We start from the raw sequence: 20,576 nt of genomic DNA on the forward strand, positions 1-20,576 counted from the left end.
TAGGGAGAGGAGGGGCTACGTGATTTCATACTTTGTGTTAGCCAAGTCCCGTACCCCCTGTTAATCTGCGCCGTGACAAGCAAGGTAGGAAAGCCTCGGAAGGCCTCTGCATGGGAGATTTACGGACATGGCCACAGTAATTGGCTGGCCCAGGAACAACCCCGTGCAATGATTAACGGCCCCAAACTAGGTAATGAAAAGAGGCAGAGCGAAGTGCAGACAGGAAACAGCGGGAGCACTCAGCCCTTCCTGATGGGAGGCCGTGGAACTACAGAGCTTCAAGGCAAAGAGGGAATGAGGAGTACAGATTCCTTTCTTGTTTAAATGCTGCTTGTGGAGAGAAGAAAGCCACATGGGGCCTGCGATGGCGATGCCTGTAACATCTCACACCAATTTGGACCTATTTAGCCTCACTGAGACAAAAGAACTACCCGCTTACTGATGTTGGAAAGGGCACACAGCTTGTCCACATCGCCACTTACCTCCGTACATTGCTTAATCAAAGGACCTATGGATAAAACAGCCACGCCTCTGCTTCCTAAGCACCCAGGGAGCGTTGGGGTAGCTTGCTACAGCCCTAGGCTTAGAGGAGAAGAGGCTTCTCCTTCTCCTCCCAACCCTTCTTACCTTGTAGCCTTGGTTGATGCCGTTGACGAACTGGGGACTGGGTGGGTTCCAGGTGAAGCGGATGGTGGTGGAATTGGTGGCCTCGGCCTGCACGTTGCCCGGGGATACGGTGGGCACTGTGGGAGGGCAAGTTTAAAGGAGGTGCCTCAGTATGAACAGGTGGAAGCATGGAAAGCGCTGCTGCTGACACCACCTGCCCTCGTTCTACCTGTGATGCTAATCTAGTGGAGAAGGAAGGGGAAGGGATGCTCTGGCCCCATCCGTTGGCCAAAGGAATGGCGCCCTGGTGGTTTTATTGTAATTATTTGTGTGGTTTCAGTAGATTTTATATAGGTTTTAAACCCATCCATGTTTAATAATAATAAAAAAATGATTGTTTTTGTGTTTTTAGTGATTTTTTTAAAAAATCTGTAAGCTGCCTTGGGTCCCATCAGGGAAAAAGGTGGGGTATAAACTAATAATAATAATAATAATAATAATAATAATAATAATAATAATAAATTGGTTGCTTCTCAGCAATTTCCCCTGGCTTTAAGAGAACTGACCCCCCCCAACCCTTCCTTGTCTACTCCCCTTCCTTTCTGCATCTTGTCTTTCCAATTTGATGGCAAGGACTCTGCCTCCCCACCCCCTCTCTTACTGATGTGATCCTTTTGGGGAGACAAGAGTTGGGGAAAATCAGGATAAAATATATGGTGGAATTCAATGTCATTCTATGACAAGCTTTCCGTCTGTGCAAGGATATCAGCTTGCCAGATGGAATTTTTCACCCCTCCCTCTCCATGTTCTTCTGTGGGTTCTCCTGGCCACCCCCAGAGCCAATTTGGGGAGGTATGGGGTAAGAAGAGAGGGGGGAACCCTATTGCACAAGCTTGTAAGGTGAATCCCACCCAGAGTCAATAAATAAAAATAACCTGAACTCTTGGCTGAGCCTGCTACCAGCGGTGTCCTGAACTCTTAAAAACATACTAAGATTCAGCCCCTACAATGGGAGTATATATATATTTAGGTCCAGTATACCTCCCTTTCTAATCATCTTGGGTCTATGGAGCCACTCTGGGGCCACATTAATCTGTGTTCTCATCTTCCCTGCCCCACCTCCCATTTCCTAGTACTGCAACTTACCACCCTGGAGGGTCCACTCTGTGACTTTGGCACTGTAGACACCCAGCCCAGCGCTGTTGTATGCAGCCACCTCAATCTCATAGTTGGTCCAAATGATCAGGTCCTCAAGCAGCAGGTTGTTGACGTCAGCGTTGGTGATGTTTCTGAACTGATAGCCGACGGGCAGGCCAGCCAGGCAAAATCTGAGGAAGGGACAAGAGGTCAGGTCAGAACCAACAACGTCATCATCAGAGATCTTTCAAACCATATGGCAAAAGCTTCCTGCTTTTCCAGTATCAGACCTGGCAGTGAAGCATTCTGTTGGGGACTGTGCTGAGGAGGGCTGAACTGACCATACGATACGATAATCTTTATTGTCATTGTCCCATACAGAACAATGAAATTGAAAAATCTACATAAAACATTCCAAACCCAACAAGCCTGCTATCCCAGCTATCCCAACCTGGTTAGCCCCCTAAAAACTCTGATACCCCATTTTAAAATACAATAAACTCCCACATAGACTCCTTACACTGCGTTTAAAACCTTACACTGTGTTTAAATTACAGATAGGTAGCCGTGTTGGTCTGCCATAGTCAAAACAAAACAAATTCCTTCCAGTAGCACCTTAAAGACCAACTAAGTCAGTTCTTGGTATGAGCTTTCGTGTGCATGCACACTTCTTCAGATACACTGAAACAGAAGTTTCCAGACCCTTCTATATAGTGAGAAGGTGGGGAGGGGTATTACTCAGAAGGGTGGTGGGAATGGGTGATTGGCAGATAGCTGTGATGAGCCTGTTGACGACTCTTAACGACTGCAATAGGTCTTACAGGAAAAAGCAAGGGGTGAAAAGGTGAAAAATGGCTTTGTCATGTATAATGAGATAAGAATCCAAGGTCTTTGTTCAGACCAGGTTTTTCCATGGTTTTGAGTTTGGTGATAAGTTGTAATTCAGCAGCTTCTCTTTCCAGTCTATTTCTGAAATTCCTTTGTAGTAAAACAGCTACTTTGAGATCTTGTATAGAATGTCCTGGGAGATTGAAATGTTCTCCTACTGGTTTCTCTGTCTTGTGATTCCTGATGTCCGATTTATGTCCGTTTATTCTTTGGCGTAAGGTCTGGCCTGTTTGTCCAATATAGAGAGCTGAAGGACACTGTTGGCATTAATGCTCTCTATATTGGACAAACAGGCCAGACCTTACGCCAAAGAATAAACGGACATAAATCGGACATCAGGAATCACAAGACAGAGAAACCAGTAGGAGAACATTTCAATCTCCCAGGACATTCTATACAAGATCTCAAAGTAGCTGTTTTACTACAAAGGAATTTCAGAAATAGACTGGAAAGAGAAGCTGCTGAATTACAACTTATCACCAAACTCAAAACCATGGAAAAACCTGGTCTGAACAAAGACCTTGGATTCTTATCTCATTATACATGACAAAGCCATTTTTCACCTTTTCACCCCTTGCTTTTTCCTGTAAGACCTATTGCAGTCGTTAAGAGTCGTCAACAGGCTCATCACAGCTATCTGCCAATCACCCATTCCCACCACCCTTCTGAGTAATACCCCTCCCCACCTTCTCACTATATAGAAGGGTCTGGAAACTTCTGTTTCAGTGTATCTGAAGAAGTGTGCATGCACACGAAAGCTCATACCAAGAACTGACTTAGTTGGTCTTTAAGGTGCTACTGGAAGGAATTTGTTTTGTTTTGACTGTGTTTAAAACCATTCCTGAGGAGGAATGGTAGAAACCTCCCCCTCCTCCTGCTCCTGCATCTTCCCAGGAGCAGGAGGACAGTATAGATTTGGAACAGTGGTTTGCAGAGGGACATAGTTCAGAAGGCAGAAGCTGGGAAATACTGGATGGGGAACAGCTAGGAGAAGAAACACTGGGAAAGAGAGGGTTAACAGATTCGCTGTCTCGAAAGAATTCATCCACTCAGCCCAAGGTCAAGAAGAGCTGAGAAAGTGGTAGAACAGAAAGCACACAGCACAGAGGGGACAAGCTCAGATTACAAGAGGTAGAAGTGACGTGGATTAATAGGGACGTAAGGGGATGGGATTCTTAACTGGGAGCACTGCCATTTCTAGGAGATGGGTTCTTTGTTCTCTCGCTGTGATTATTAAAGTTTCTAACTGGTAAGAAGACTCCTTTTCCTTTGTTCTGTTTATCTACTGCCAGAGGTGGAGGAAGCCAGTTCCCTGAAGTCTGACACATTCCAATAGGATCACCAGCAATTCCATTGTCCGAGACAGGTCTATCCACCTAGAGATGTAGGGTTGAAACCTGGATGCTGTGCTCACCCACCTGATGATGTAGCCCTTGAGAATGCCATTTTGGTGGTTTTCAGGCGGCGGCTGCCACTGGATCATGATGGACTGGTTGGTTCGGCCACTGGCAATGACGTTCTGAGGGGGAGCGGTGGGCGGTTCCTCTGGGAGGGAAACCCTGGCAAAGCGAAGGTAACAATGGAGGCATGTTTCAGGGATGGTTGGAAGGTAGGCTAGACTCTCAAAGCTATGTCAGCTTGTCCTTGCCAAACAATGCCCAACCCAGCCATGCCACGGCATGTGCCAAGACAATGCCTGGTACCGCTTCTCAAATAGCCACTTCTCACCATGTGCACATTGGTTTGCATCAAATCCTCTTTTAGATACTGAAGAAAGCAGATAATCGGTCATGCTAAGCTCTTTGTATACTGGATGAATAGATGATTACAAGCTAAGTTCCACCATCTTGCCAGACCACTCCTTTGTGCACAAACCACCAAGCTCTGAGGCCACACTTTACTCAGATGATCCCTTTTCCAGCCACATTTACCCATTCGCTACATAAGGTAAAGGTAAAGGGACCCCTGACCATTAGGTCCAGTCGTGGCCGACTCTGGGGTTGCGGCGCTCATCTCGCTTTATTGGCCGAGGGAGCCGGCGTACAGCTTCCGGGTCATGTGGCCAGCATGACTAAGCTGCTTCTGGCAAACCAGAGCAGAGCACGGAAACGCCGTTTACCTTCCCGCCGGAGCGGTACCTATTTATCTACTTACACTTTGACGTGCTTTCGAACTGCTAGGTTGGCAGGAGCTGGGACCGAGCAACCAGAGCTCACCCCGTTGCAGGGATTTGAACCGCCGACCTTCTGATCGGCAAGCCCTAGGCTCTGTGGTTTAACCCACAGCTGAAACGTATTATTATGATTATTATGATTATTATGATTATTATGATTATTATGATTATTATGATTATTATACCACCCTATACCTGGAGATCTCAGGGTGGTTGACAACATACTATCACAATATAATAAAACTCAAAATGCACAATAAAACTCAAAATGCTTAATAATAATAAAAAAATTACGACCCAATAATCTCTCTCCCCACCTGTCAAGGACTGGCTAAATGAGGAGGAATGGTGGTGACCTCTTGACCCCAAGATGATAGACCCAGGTTTGTGGTGGTGGGAAACAGGACACTACTCCCCAATGCCCACCTACCCAAATTATGTTTGGCTCTCTCCAAAAACTAAGGCTCAGCACAGACACACCAGATCATCTTCAGCTCCATTCCCATTCCCAACCCCACCATCACCCAACCCCTGCAATTAAACCAAACCCTGGTCGGTCCGTCCTCCATCTAAGATGTGCCCACCTCACCTCTCGGTGTCCTTGCTGAACTGGCCTTTGCCCACATCATTGACAGCGCATAGCCGGAATTGGTATGAGCGGGCAGGGACCAACCCTCTCACCAGCACTGAGGTCACTTCAGGGTCCACGCTGGCCATGAGCACTGTCCAGGGAGCATCTACCAGGCACAGAGGAAAGCAACAGGGAGGTAAAGGAGCAATACGGGAGAAAGTGATGAGGGTTGGAGTCTACCTATTCTTACTATTCACTTCCTCGTCTCTATGTAAGTTCCTCTGTGCAGGAAGGAGTCTCATGGCCTGGGTTTTGCCCAGAGCAACACAGAATTTGAGGAGGAAGACCCCAAACCTGATGTCCCACTAAATTGGAAGCCAGGAGCCTATTCTGCTTCCAGCTGCACCCAAAGGACATTGCTGCAACAACCCACCACCCAACAACCTCAAAATGATTTACAAAACTAGGCAGTTTTGGTTTGTCGAGGAATGAAATGGCATTGTCAGAGTTTGGCAGCAATGGGGCAGGATGAAGGAAAGGCACTGGATCACCCCCTACTGCTAAGGATACACAAGCTCACTTGCAATTCAGCAGCAATCTGAAGCAAATGCGGTATATAAGCCACAAATAGATGAGGTGTGATAAATTGCATTGTGGGAAAGTCCTTGGAATTAAGTCTTCATAAGAGCCACCGCAGAACTCCGATGCTCTGCATCTCCTACTGCATTTGCCTCCCGTCCCACCCAGTCTCCCTCAGACCACATTGTGAATGTAAAAAAGGTTCAGGTAAAGGACCCCTGGCCGATTAAGTCCAGACAAAGGTAACTATGGGGTGCGGCGCCCATCTCGCTTTCAGGCAGAAGGAGACGGTGTTTGTCCACAGAGGACTTTCCAGGTCACGTGGCCAGCATGACTAAACTGCTTCTGGCGCAACGGAACACCATGACAGAAACCAGAGCACACGGAAACGCAGTTTACCTTCCCGCCGCAGAAGTACCTGTTTATCTACTTGCACTGGTGTGCTTTCGAACTGCTAGGTTGGCAGGAGCTGGGACAGAGCAATGGGAGCTCACCCTGTTGTGGGGATTCGAACCACTGAACTTCTGATTGGCAAGCCCAAGAGGCTTAGTGGTTTAGACCACAGAGACACCCGCATCCCTTTTTGTGAATGTACATCAGCCTCAGCCCCAAGGCCATGGGGCTGGCTTCTCTGGCTGCCCCCAAGATCTCAATATAGTTAGGAATATGCAGTGCCTTACTGTTCTCGGAGACCTCAAGAATGTAACGAAGCAGCGGGCTGTTCCCATCAAAGGGTTTGGTCCATGTCAGGTTGATCGCTCGCTTCTCTGCAGTGCTCAGCATGGCAATGGGGTTTTCTGGTGCGTGCGGGAGCTGTCTGATGAGGATAATGACAGAAGAAGCCTATTTTAGATGCTATCATAACCGGAGAGACCCAAGGACAGAATGTCACCCCTTCAGAAAGAGAAGCTGTTTGGAGAGAGTCTCAGGCAGTCACAGGGCATGGCGTGGGCTGTCCCCTGCCACCCTCCTGGTTGTGGTGGCAACTGCTGCTCACTAGGATGGGTAAGAGAAACAGCGGTGGCTCATCCTGCCGCTTTCCCCTGGGAAAGCCTGCTCTTTACAGCTGAATCGGAATAAACGCCAGTTGGCTTTTCCGCAGATAAACAGCAAGTTTTCCTGGGGAAAGCGGCGGGACAAACAAAAATCCACTTGGATCCGTGCCTAGAAAGCACAGGGCATGTGGAAAAGCTCTTGGACCAATACTGTGGACGAGCCCTTAGTTGGCACTGCGTTGATGATGGCCATAAGCATGCATATGCCTGGTCACCCCCAATGCTGTGCTCTCCCATCCTTGCTGCCTCACGGCAACACCTCATTCTGGCAAGCAGCAGGGCTGCTGCAGCCAAGAGGATGGCATGGTGGTGCACCACGTCATCCCAGGGACACCAAGCCACTTTGTGCATTAATCATGCTGGGCCCTGTGACTAATTTCTGCATATTGCAGGCAGCAGCTCAGGACTCCCTAGGAGCCGGTTGCAGGCATCTTGCTATGGTGTGGATGGACAGCAGACACACACACAAAATAATCCAGTGGTTCAAAGTGGCATTGTGGGAAGTAAGATGGGAATTTCAGCCATAGTGCCATGTTTTTTCCAGAATAGCACCGGGGGGGGGGGGGGAGTAAGAATAATATCCCAGTTTCCAGGTCACACTCACACATTCACTTCCTCTTTGATACACACATGCACACCAAGTCGTGTGGGATCTGCTTCAATGTGGTGTGTGATCCCACACTTCAAGGGTGCATGGGAATAGGTGGCCCCGTGGCTGTAAAGACTCGCACAATCAAGTTATTTGCACGTGCATGTCTGCGGTAAGGGACTCCGCTACACTAAAGCTACTCCTGTGTTGCTGGGAATTCAAGTGAGGCATACTTGAATGTACAAATGGTTTGCAGGGCATGGGAGGAACTTGGAGTTTGGGTTTATCTGGGGTTTAATAGAGTGGATCCTAAGCAAGAGAGAGAGTAAAAGAGACCTTCTGGAGAGCCCAAGAAGTTGGGAGAACAGTTCACCTGTGCTCAGTTTGTGGATGGAGGATTCCTGTAACATTTAGATCACTACGAGTGCATCATTCACTGTGGTCTTGTGAGAACCTGTTGTCACCTGTTGGGTGACACTTCACACCTTCCTTCTTATTCATGCACCATGCTATGCAGTCCATCCTCCCTGGTCTTAAGTAGTTCCCAATGCCTGCCTTCAACGCTTGATCCTTACCGGACTCGCAGGTGAGCACTCCGAGAATCGTTGCCCCCAGCAGAAACCACGCGGCAAGTGTAGGTGCCAATGTCACCTGACCAGGTCTGGGCAATATGGAGGGTGCCTGTGCTGTCCAGCCTCATGCGTGCTACGTTCTCCACATTCAGTGCTGCACCATCCTTTTCCCACATGTATCTAGGGAGAAAAGGCAGCGCCAGGGTGACCCAGGTTATTCTACCTCTCACCAAAAACCAATACCTCTTTCTGCTTCCCAAGACTGGTATTAGTACCCATGAGTCCCAGCTCACTGAAGCTACACACCGCAGGACTATAAGCCACTCCTGCTTCAGAGCTGACTGCAACTGAAACAGTTATTGCTTGCTTCTAAAGCAAATATGTGCATCACAGATACTGGTTGCAGAATTCAGTTTTCCTCAGCACAGAATAGCTATTACTTTTTAATGATGCAGGGCACACACAAGGTCCTGCCTTACGGACACCTGGCCTTTTCAGCACCAACACCTCTGCCATTATAACACGGTTGGAGTCCAAGACAAATGTTTGCCACGGCTGTCTTCCTTCACACCAAAGAGGTATCACAGCAGTTTTAATCTCAGCACCGTCATTAAGCCAGGCACCAGGTGGCAATGTGGGCCCACGATTTTGCACAGGTTCTCCTCGCATTACCTTTCCCTGTAAGTGTTTTTGAGACACATAGACAGAAGTGGCTGGAAGACTGCGGGCTTTGCAACACTGTCATACTCGAGCGTGCATTTCAGACATGCTTTTCAGTTGAATGAAAACCTGGGTGCTCTCAGGTTACAATGATGCTGGCCACTTCCTAAGAGTTTAAAACATACAAAGCGGCTGAAACTTGTGCAAATCCATGCTTAGCAGAGGCCAGGAGATTATTCCTCTCTAGCAGGAAATACTCCAACAAAGGCATTTTTAGTCCATGCGACCCATCTCTAACCGGACTGCCTTGCCTTCCCCTCTCCAGCTCTACTTCCCCAAGTTGTACTCCAAAGACGGTTAGCTCTCCCATTTGTTTCACCCTAGATTGGATAGGTACCGCCACATACCTGACTACCACTCTGGGGTCATGGGTCACTCCACAAGTCATGGAAGCCTTGGTGCCTTTGATGACACTTTGATCCTGAGGAGGACTGGTGATGCGAGTCCGGGCTGTAGATGCAGAGAGACAGGAGGCACTCAGACATAATCAGAAACCGAACCAGCCATTGCTGTGCCATGCCAGAGGTCAACGCTTGGGCCTGCTAACTTCAACAGATAAAAGCTTCCTTGTGCATGAGACCAGCAGGAAGCCGCAGAATCACGTGCGTCAACTGCAATTATCATAAGAGTGTGAGATCATCTAATAACGGACTCAAAACATGACGGATTTGAAAGGGGGCTAAATGCCATCTAGTTCAACCCCTTTGCTGTACGGCGGGAGACCCCACTTCCTGCTCCTCATATATCATGTGGTACAGACCAGACTTTGGTGAGTAAAACTAGAAGAAGCGGTGTTTTGCAGCTCCAAATTCAAGTGTTCCCCTCCTCCCACTCCCACGCTGGAGAGATTGCTGGTTCCCATCCATATTCCCTCCCACGTCCAGGGTCAGGCCGAAACCTCCATTGCTAGTCAGTTACCACAGAGAGGGCCTTTTCATCAGACACAAGCTACATACCTGACTATCTGTGTACATTTAGGGAACCTGCAAAGAGGAAGTGGGGAGAGGCTAATATATGGCAGAATTCATGTGACAATCACCATGAGAACCAGCCTAGGTAAAACCGTCTTTCATATAAAGGTCTATTTTTAGGTCAGGAGGCAGGATAAAAATAAACACCCACTCACACATACACATAGATAAATATACCCACTCAAAGATTCCCAGAGCGTGTGTGTTCGGACGCTGACAGGGTATTATTTACTATAGGGCCAGCAGGGGGCACTGATTCACTTCAACCTGGAGCACGGTGGACGTTATTTCTATCTCTCTATTCCACAAAGTCAGAGCTGCTTTAAAGAGGGATGGATATGTGCTCAAAACCAATTTGACGCCCACAGGCCACATATGCCACTGATTTTAGACTGCACCAGTCTCTTGCCTGGCTGCACTGCAGACTGCCCTGGAAAATAAAGTCTGTATGTTTTCCATGCATGTCCGTGTGCCTCGGATTGTGAGATGAAGCTTCCCCCCCCCTTTTCATTTCTTAACAAAATGAAACACTTGTCTGATTGCACCAACAGACCCCGAATACATGCGACCAAGATTTAAATTGCACACAACGTGGAAGATCACGAACTGGTCCCATGCCAGGAGGCTAACTGAGGCAGCGGGCACCTTACCCCAGACGACGAGCTCAGCTGATGCCTCATCGACTCCCCGGGAGTTGGTAGCCAGGCAAATGTAGCTCCCAGCATCTGAGATCCGCGTAGGACTGATCAAGAGGCTTCCTGACTCCAGCAGAGTGAAACGAGGAAGTTGCACGGAGCCGCTGGCCAGGATTCGTTCGCCTGCATGGGAAAGAGCGGAGTTTGTTGTCTGGTCCACAACAGCAGGTTTAACCATAATGTTAAGATAACCCCGTCGATGTGTTATGAGATCCAATTCATTGGATTCTGGATCAGTTCCAGTTCAGGAAATCCAGAGATAATATAACCTGAGGCTGCTGAGGAGATAAGATTTCTGGTGGGCTTTTCTAATACCGAATGCATGCGTTTGTTCTAAATAAATTGGTTTGGCCACCATACTTTGAGTACGTCTTACAATTACTTGCAGAGGTGGTTTAGGGCACTGAGCACCAAGAGGACAAGGCACCCAGTAAGCACTTGCCCAGTTACAGGGTAGGAGGTGTTAGGGCTCTGACAGGGTCTTAGAGTCCTCCCACCTCCTTCCTAAAGCCTATTTAGCACCTGCCCAGTTTTGGGGAGGAGATGGGAAGGCTCTAGGACCCCACCAGAGCCTTCATGCCTCCTTCCCGCAGCCCAGGACCTGCAAGGCCTGGTTGGGGTGTGTGTGCCAAATTCTGGCCTAGCTTAGGGTGCCATACTACCAAACTCCACCCCTGATTACTTGCTTCCAGTGGCTTTGCCTCAGCTTTTCCCAGTCAAAAAGAGAAAGGAACTGCAGGTGTAAGAAAAGCTTCTTTCTTTATATGACTTGTTTGTGAATGCAGCTGTGGACCATGATTTTTAGGGATTTAGAGAGCCCATGTTCACGTCGCAGTTCAATTCAAGTTCACCCAAATTATCCTTGGATTTTTTTCTTCTTCTAGCCTTCAAAATGTCACAAGCTGCTGTTTCAAATATACTTTTGAAAACATCAAAACACAAACATAGTGGAATATGAATTGTTTAATTTATTCGCTCACCCGGCAGTTAGGGGAACTGCTTTCAGTTTCAGTTACAGATAGGTAGCCGTGTTGGTCTGCCATAGTCAAAACAAAAAATTCCTTCCAGTAGCACCTTAAAGACCAACTAAGTTAGTTCTAGGTATGAGCTTTCGTGTGCATGCACACTTCTTCAGATACACTGAAACAGAAGTCACCAGACCCTTCTATATAGTGAGAAGGTGGGGAGGGGTATTACTCAGAAGGGTGATGGGAATGGGTGATTGGCAGATAGCTGTGATGAGCCTGTTGACGACTCTTAACGACTGCAATAGGTCTTACAGGAAAAAGCAAGGGGTGAGAAGGTGAAAAATGGCTTTGTCATGTATAATGAGATAAGAATCCAATGTCTTTGTTCAGACCAGGTCTCTCCATGGTTGCTGAAACTTAAAAGCCATTTTCTTAAAAAAAAAAAACCCACCTCAAAAATCCAGGAGATGCTGGGATTAGAACCTTGGGCCTTCTGGAAGCAAAGCATGTGTCCCACCTCTGAGCTATGCCCCCCTCTTTGAAGATATTTCACTTCCATGCCTGGATCCAATGAACAGTTTTGTAAAAGAAGTGAAAAGTTTCTCAACTCACCATTACCTTTCTGCCACGTGATAGCTGGCCTGGGAGCCCCTGAAGTCTCACAACTGAGTACCACAGCCATCCCATCAATTACTGTGCTGTCCAGGGGCCCTTTGGTTATGTTGGGAGCAATGCCTGAGGTGAAGATGGAGGACAGGGAAGAAGATGGGAAGGGTTACAGATGCTTTATATATGTTGGAAGCCACCCAGAGTGGCTGTGGCAACCCAGTCAGATGGGTGGGATACAATTATTATTATTATTATTATTATTATTATTATTATTATTATTATCCTTCCCCAACTGTCTGAACCCGCATTGCTGAATAGATGATAAAAGGAATCATTAGGAAGGACCCCTTAAACTCATATCTGATTCTCTGCTTATGATGGGTATTTTTTATGTGCATTGACTTTCCATCACACAAGCCACCTCCACGCAAATCTCAACTGAGTCTGGAGGAAAACCATCTCTTAGGACATCCTCTGTTGGTGCCTGAAACAGGAACAACCTACTGTCTAGGGAACGCCCACTGTCAGGACCAGCGCATCCCATTTTGCCGCCTGAGGCGAAACAGAAAGGGGAGCCCTACTCTGCTGTGACACTCGACCTGCTGCCACACCACCCACCTCTACCGGCACCTCTGTCACTGGCGGAGAAGCAATGCTGGCATTGGCGCCGGTGCGCAGCAAGGTCCCATGAGAACCTGCAAAAATCTCATGAGATCTCTCAAGGTTTTGCGAATTCTTGCCGGCAACCGGAATTGATGCTGGTGTCACTTCTGCGCTGCTGGCAGAGGGTGGCTGGGGTGTCACTGGAGGTGGCTGCTTCACCCTGTTTCATGGGTGGGCCAGCTTTCCCTACTGTGCTCCCGAAAGATTGACATGGTCCTCTTCCTATTCTGGAGTTCCTCTATCAAAACAACACCCACTTCCTACAGGACCTTGCAGTAGCTCATCCTGTATTTCTGCACTACTACCCATCTCCCCATGAACCTGTCTGTGCTTCCTGCAGCAGAGCTACTAAAAGCCCTGCTTCTCTCAGCCCTGCCCCACAAAGAGCACCTTTGAAGCAACCGGCAAGAAAAGCACTTGCTGACACCTACTGGTGACGGCCAGGTACGTGGAGGTCTGCACCTCGCCAGCGGCATTGCGGGCAAAGCACTGGAACATGCCCGTGTCATCTGGCATTAGCCCACTGATCTGCAGGCTCCCGTTGGCGAGGAGCTGGAAACGAGCAAGCTTCTCCACTCCGAGCAGCACGGCATCCTTGTACCAGAACATACTGGGTGTAGGCACACCTGTAAAACAAAACATGCCCACGGCGGTATTTTTTCAGGGTGTGGATTGATTTGAATTTCTTCAAATAGTTCAAAGAGAAAAGAAGAACCTGGCCACAGACAGTGCCATTGGACCAGTTTCCCAAACTTCGGTCTCTAGCTGTTTTTGGACTACAGTTCCCATCATCCCTGACCACTGTTCCTGCTAGCTAGGGATGATGGGAGTTGTGGTCCATAAACAGCTGGAGACCCAAGTTTGGGAAACTCTACTTTAGACGGGGATGAGGAAATGAAAACAAACTTTTTCATCCATTGCCCTCCTTCCTCAATGTATCTTCCTAGTAGATTTTTCTTTTTACATTGGCTTTAGTTCCTTAACTCCCAACCCATAATGCTTCCCTTCCAAGCCTATTATCCCCCACCCCCAACTTCTTAGACCAAGAGTAACTCTCAGAAGACACATATCCTGGCATTTATTGCAAATCCCAGTGGTACGGCACTAACATCCAAAAAGCCAAGGGGCAACGGATATCTGTGGTTGATCAAACCACGTGGAAGATTATCCTCTGCTTCCTCCTCCTCTAAGTCTCTGGTTAACGTTATAAGAAGATTTCATATTTCTTCCAAATGACGCAACAACTTTTATTTGACAACCCCAAGTGAAATGAGAATCTTGTAATGAAACAATGGTAAAACCAGAATACCCTGACCTATGTTCCAGTATAAAAGGAACAGTTGCACCAAAGCTACCCCCTTAGAACTGTTTAGCATCCTATTTTTTAAGATCACTTAAGCCAGGGGTGGTTAAACTGTGACTCTTCAGATGTTGCTGGATTAAAACTCCCATAAGTTTCAGCCAACTTGGCCAACTGTCAGGGTCAATGGGACTTGTAGTCCAGCAGAGTGTCCGGATGACCACAGGTTCCTCACCTATGCTGTACTGTACCCTTGGGAGCAAGCCCCACTGGACTCAAAGAGACTTCATTTTCTGAGTAGACATGTATAGGATTGCACTGCTATTACTGAACATCTGTTTCTGAATGAACTTGCCCATGCATTAATAAGATCATCTTCAGAGGCCCATCTCCAGAAGACTCTGCTATTGGAGGTTAGGCAAGTGGCAAACTGGGGAAAGGTCCCTCTCTGTTGAGCCGCCCCTGCTTAAGGAACTGTCCCCCATCCCACCCCAAAGCAGCTCATTCAACATTTATTTTTATGCCACTTTGGTGCTAGGGGAGTACCTTTTCATTTTCCCAGGCTTTTAACATTTAGGGAGCTTTCTCTTAATATCTCTTTTATTGCTTCTTTTAACCCTGCTGTTTTGATTAACTGTTCTTCTTCCACTGTACTTTTATGATCTTTTTCTATTGTGAACCACCCTGCAAATCACAACCACTGAAGGTCAGTATATGTATGTATGTATGTATGTATGTATGTATGTATGTATGTATGTAAGTAAGTAAGTAAGTAAGTAAATAAATAAATAAATAAATAAATACGGAAATTCAGCGCCTCCACTATATCCTCTGGGAACTCAACAAACTTGGACAGACTATTCTTAGGCAACGTCTGCTAGGTTTTAAGCTCAGGCGTGCATCTTGCAATTTAAGTTTGTGGCTGCCTCTTCACCGTCTTTCGAACTGTCTTGAGATACTCTCCGCTCCTTTCATGGAGAGAGCATAGACACTGACATCATATCATCTGCGAATGAAGTTGCCATCTAGCACTGGGTTCCTGTCTTAGGCTGTCTGAAGGCTCAGGCAGATGTCATTGTGTCACCCTTGTTTTGTTCAGATCGTCTTTTCAAGGTTATCCCTGCAGCTTGACGCGATGCATAGAAAATGTGCTTCTCTTTATTTGCAAGTTTTAAAAATGTAGAAGAAGGGAAAGCAGCATAAGAATGGTGGGCGCTCTATAATCTCTCCCTAACCCCCACCTCCGTGTGGGAAATCTTCCAGATTTAGTTCTTTCTGGGAGACGGCTTGATTGAATACCCAAGTTTCTAAGCATGTTCCAAAGCTTCCAAACTAGTTAGGAAGAATACCAAAGAGCCAGAATAAAATTACCTTTGGCCTGGCATGGAATCTGAACCACCTTCTCCATCTCAGCTGTGATGTGCCTCTCTGGTTCCTTGGTGAACTGAGGTGGCTCTGCAAGACAGAACATGGACATGGGACTGGCCGGAATTCTCACTTGTATGGGACGGTGATCAATGTTTAAGGTTCGGTCCTAGGCATGTCCAGCCAGGCGTTGTGAAATTACCCCTGCTGTCTATCACAGTAGACAATACTGGGCTAGATGGACCCACAGCTCAGTGTTTTTACTGACAGCACTAAACATCCCCATATAAATGGTCCTGGACTCTGCGTTCATCACCCGAGGCCCTTCCTCACGTGCCTCCTCTACCTGAGGTCCGGAGGGTGGCAACACAAGAACAGGCCCTCTCTGTGGTGGCTCCCCGTTTGTGGAATGCTCTCCCCAGGGAGATTCGCATGGCTACTTCCTTATACATTTTTTGGGCGCCAGGAGAAAATGTTCCTCTGCAACCAGGCATTGGGCTGATTAATACTCCACAGCCTTTTAAATGTGTCTGTGGGAAGGGGGAGGTTATTGTTTTGCTGTTTCGTTTTACCAATTTTCATGTTTTTATTGAAATTGAAATACTTTATTGTCACTTGTACAACTTGTATACAGCGAGATTACACAAGCGCCCCCCCCCACTCAGCTCTCTTAGTCTTAATTCCCCTTGTTTACTGACGCACACCCACCAAACCCAAAAGTCAGTTGCCCTGTTGTTATCTTTTCATTCAGTAGCCTAACAGCCCATGGATAAAAGCTGTTCTTTACCCTGTTGGTGTGACTAATCATGCTTCTATATCTTCTGCCTCAGGGCAGGAGATCAAGAAAGTGCCGGCCAGGGTGTGAATCATCCCTGAGAATTTTTCTCACTCTCCTGAGGCAACGTTCTTCCACTATTTCATCCAGCGGATTCACGGGACAGCCCATAATATCTTGTGCTGTATTCACCACCCTCATTTTATCCTGAATTTTTACTCTGTGAATCGTCCTGAGGTCTTACGATGAAGGGCTGAGTATAAATATTAAGAAAGAAAGAAAGAAAGAAAGAAAGAAAGAAAGAAAGAAAGAAAACCCCAAACATTTACATGTGTAAAGGTAAAGGGACCCCTGACCATTAGGTCCAGTCGTGACCGACTCTGGGGTTGCGGCGCACATCTCGCTTTACTGGCCGAGGGAGCCGGCATACAGCTTCCGGGTCATGTGGCCAGCATGACTAAGCCGCTTCTGACGAACCAGAGCAGCGCACGGAAACGCCGTTTCCCTTCCCGCCGGAGCGGTACCTATTTACCTACTTGCACTTTGACGTGCTTTCGAACTGCTAGGTTGGCAGGAGCAGGGACTGAGCAACGGAAGCTCACCCCGTCATGGGGATTCGAACCGCCAACCTTCTGATCGGCGAGTCCTAGGCTCTGTGGTTTAACCCACAGCACCACCCGCATCCCTATTTACATGTGGGGTTGGCTGATACTTCTCAAGTTTAAAAACTAACTTTGCTCCTAGGGATATAATAGCCCCCAGAACTTGAGCAAACATTCCCAGACTTGTTGGCAGCCCTGCTTCCATCCACTCTCCACTTTCCTGCACCCATCCTTACCCAGCACAGAGAGATAGGCTCCCCGGACCACAGAGGGTACACTGCTACTTCGCAGAACAGCTTCACACTCGTAGTAGCCGCTGTCGCTCAGTGAGGGGTTAAGGATCGTCAGGCGCCGGTTATAGTCGCTGATGCCGCTGGACACTGGCACCCCGCCCTTCTTCCAGATGATGTGCAGCTTGATGAGTGGCCTGGTTAGCAGAGAAGCCTGTGAGGGGGGACCCCTTCCAATGGGGCCAGTGTCACCAGATTAAAAACAAACCAACAAACAAACCCAGGACCCCAAGTGTCTCTGCAGTCCAAGGAAATGCAACACATAGCGTCAGTGCCAGATTTATGTATAAGCTAAACAAGCCATAGCTTAGGGCCCCACTCTCTTTGGAGGCCCCCAAAAAATTAAAGGAAAAAAAACCTGGATGTACATTTCCAAAATATAAGATAAAAAACAAATAATATAAAACCTACATACAACAACAGTGTTTTGTGTTGTGTAGGCTACTATGATGTAAGTAATGGGCCCCGCCTGCTAGCCTGCTCCCTAAAATATCACTGGTTTGATCATTTCTATATATAGCCTACATTCTGGATATTTTGTTATGTGCAAACGGCTTTAGATACCTATTAGGTCCATAAATCACCATATAGCAGATATTCAACACAAAAACCAGCGACAATTGTTGTTGACAAGGGACAGCTGGACATATAAAGGGCCCCATTACCTTCAGTAGCTTAGGGCCTCATCAAACCTAAATCCGGCCCTGCCTAGCATTCTGGTTCAGATTTGCAGGTATGAGTGTAAACATGCGTTCAGGGAGATTGGGCTGCTTTTACAGATGCAAACTGCCAGGCACAAGGGGCTCCTGGAGAAGAGCTCTGCTGATGAAAAGTATTTCTCACATACGTGGGTGGGCTTCCGCTTCGCAGGTAGATTGCACTGGGTGAAGGAAGGGGCCAAGTTGTCAGCAGAGACCATCAGGTGGACAAAAAAAAAAAAGGCCATTTCCCAGCTTTGCACCTATGAACGAGAACTTCAGCTGCGTTCTGCAGGGAGTCCCAGGGGGGTCATGCGTCTGACACTCCATGGGAAAGAAGGGCTCGTAACAGATCACACCATCACCTTCAACGTCCCAGCAACCGGGACAACTATGCTTCACAGGCACAAGACGCCGTTTGCGGAGCCTGGCAGCCTGGTGGAGACTTACCTGGCATTGGCCACGCACTCCAGGGTCACTTCCGAGGTGCCAGAGACGACGCTGGTGTTGCGTGGCGGAATTATGATGGTTGGTGCAATGGGGTCAGCTGGCCCGCCTACATCTGAGGAGGGATGAAGTGGTGTTGACAGCAAACACGGGTTCGTGCACCAGACAGAAACACTCACAGGCTCTAACGCACAAAGACAGTGCACTGGCCCTTTCAGAATGAAAGCAAAGGACTATCGAGAAGCCACAGGCTGCCCTTAACAATGGGATGGCACCTGGAGCAAGCAGCAGACTGCTCAATAAGCATATTTTGCCAAGTCTCAATATTTATCCTGAGCAGTCCCAGCACACAGAATCAAACCTCTCCTCCCACAGCCTTCTAGAATCAGTGCCATGGTGTTATTAAGTCTTACAAATCCCTGAACATCTTTTTTTAAAACAAACAAACATGCAAATTAATACCCTACAAGTTATAAATATATCATAATAAAAATTGAAAAAGATAGCATACAAAATTACCATTTAGGACTAACTGGTACAGTTTCGTATGTTGTTGAAGCAAATATAGAAATAATTATTCATATGATGCACATATAAATAAATAGTAAGCGGATGCTTAAAAAAACCCCCAAATTATTTATCAGTCCTTTTCCCAGATACTAGAAAATTAAAAACGCCTTTCACTCCCTGATCAAACAATTTCTTTTAACTCTCTAAGTACATCTAATGAATTCCCTTGTCCTGTAGCTTCCTGCAGAAATCCTGTAACAAAGCGAAATGAAAACTAAGACAAAACCTCTAGAAAATTTGTGGCGTGAAAAGTTCCAGGAGTTCAACAGAAAGCTATGGGACACCCACTGATTAGAAGCAGTATGTCCACCCTGAAACAACTTCTTCTTTAAAATAAGGCTTTATTTAGATTTTTTCATAATACATTACAATAAAAAATGAACTAATCTAAACAAAAATCTAAAAAGAAAGAAAAAAGAAGAATACAAAGTCCTCTCTCACAGGTAGATCTTATCTCTTGTCCCACACAAAAAGAGGTGAACCCTCCCAGTTCTTACCTGGGAGCTCCCCTTTATTCTCCCGGTCTCCCACCCTGGGAGATCCTCCCTTCCAGAGTTGTAGCTTGGGGGGGGGGGCAGAGGAGCCATGGCTATGGGCGCACATTTTTGAGGGGGTGCAATCAGGTGCTCCCAAGACATTTACAGAGCCCTGGCAGCTGAGGCGTGGCAGCAGGCAGGTTGGTCTAGTGGGCAGGTTGATGGAGGCAGCGGGCAAGGGGCCTGTCAGGAGGTGGGCTTGCCCCGGGCCTCCAGCAACCCACACTACACCACTGCTTCCTACCCCTGCCTCTCCCCCGAAACTTCTTCAGGTGCAAAATATAGTGAAAGCATTACCGTGACTAACTGCCCTGATACTGTCATGAGCACAAATGACTGTGAATGTACAACAGAAAAGATGTCCAGAGGGGCCCTTCCTACCATTAATGTCAAATGTTTGGGGGTTGCGTGCTACTCTGTTATTATGGCATGTTGCAGAATAATATACAGTGGTACCTCAGGTTAAGAACTTAATTCGCTCTGGAGATCCGTTCTTAACCTGAAACTGTTCTTAACCTGAGGTACCGCTTTAGCTAATGGGGCCTCCCGCTGCCGCCAGAGCACGATTTCTGTTCTCATCCTGAAGAACAGGTTAGTGGAGTCTGTAACCTGAAGCGTCTGTAACCCGAGGTACCACTGTACTTGCAATAAACCCCTTAAGTCTAGAGGGAGCCTCAGTCCCCACTGGACAGTTTGGGGAATTTCCCCTGCCATAGAGTCCTGCCTAGATAGATAGATAAGAGTCCTGCCTGGATAGATAGATGATGATAGATAGATAGATGATAGATAGATAGATAGATAGATAGATAGATAGATAGATAGATAATAGATATTTAAGTTTGCCTTGGGAATCTCCCTGCACCTTCTGATACCTCCTGCTTACGTTTTGATGGTGCCAGTTTGATTGCCTAAGGACTGGCATTTGGAGAACCGAGATCACTATTATTAAGGTTTAAGATCCCCTTCAATCATTAGATTTCGCCGAGCTCTGCCACGTGCTCTCCTGGCCCCTAGCTGGGTAGCAGCAGGCAGCATTTGTTAGAAGATAAGGCCATATCAAAGGCTACTAATAACGGTGGCTTTATATTCCCTCCAGTGTTGAAGTCAGTAGGCCTCCAAATACCAGTTGGTGAGGGATATGGGCTGAAGATCATAGATGGGCTTTTCAAAGGCTCTAGGTTGGCCACTGGAGTGGGA

At 47.2% G+C, this 20,576-nt stretch overlaps 1 protein-coding gene across 10 annotated transcripts in view; it reads right to left on the minus strand.

The window, feature by feature from the left end:
• Positions 1–20,576, minus strand: part of SDK2 (sidekick cell adhesion molecule 2) — a 338,404-nt gene that overhangs the window by 52,290 nt on the left and 265,538 nt on the right. For 7 of the 10 annotated variants that reach the window (XM_081849483.1, XM_081849479.1, XM_081849484.1 and 4 more), the window contains exons 6-18: positions 18,277–18,388; positions 17,075–17,265; positions 15,468–15,551; positions 13,228–13,422; positions 12,137–12,259; positions 10,512–10,679; positions 9,238–9,340; positions 8,174–8,350; positions 6,635–6,771; positions 5,394–5,541; positions 4,050–4,190; positions 1,753–1,934; positions 628–743 (exon numbers count right to left, since the gene is read on the minus strand). In XM_081849483.1, the coding sequence (XP_081705609.1) occupies positions 628–743; positions 1,753–1,934; positions 4,050–4,190; positions 5,394–5,541; positions 6,635–6,771; positions 8,174–8,350; positions 9,238–9,340; positions 10,512–10,679; positions 12,137–12,259; positions 13,228–13,422; positions 15,468–15,551; positions 17,075–17,265; positions 18,277–18,388 (1,877 nt within the window). The remainder of the gene's footprint in view (positions 1–627; positions 744–1,752; positions 1,935–4,049; positions 4,191–5,393; positions 5,542–6,634; positions 6,772–8,173; positions 8,351–9,237; positions 9,341–10,511; positions 10,680–12,136; positions 12,260–13,227; positions 13,423–15,467; positions 15,552–17,074; positions 17,266–18,276; positions 18,389–20,576) is intronic. The other 3 variants (XM_081849481.1, XM_081849488.1, XM_081849486.1) reach the window with 1 other exon arrangement.

Source organism: Podarcis erhardii (genome assembly GCF_964252035.2).
Source record: "Podarcis erhardii genome assembly, chromosome: 2".
Lineage (NCBI taxonomy): Eukaryota > Metazoa > Chordata > Lepidosauria > Squamata > Lacertidae > Podarcis > Podarcis erhardii.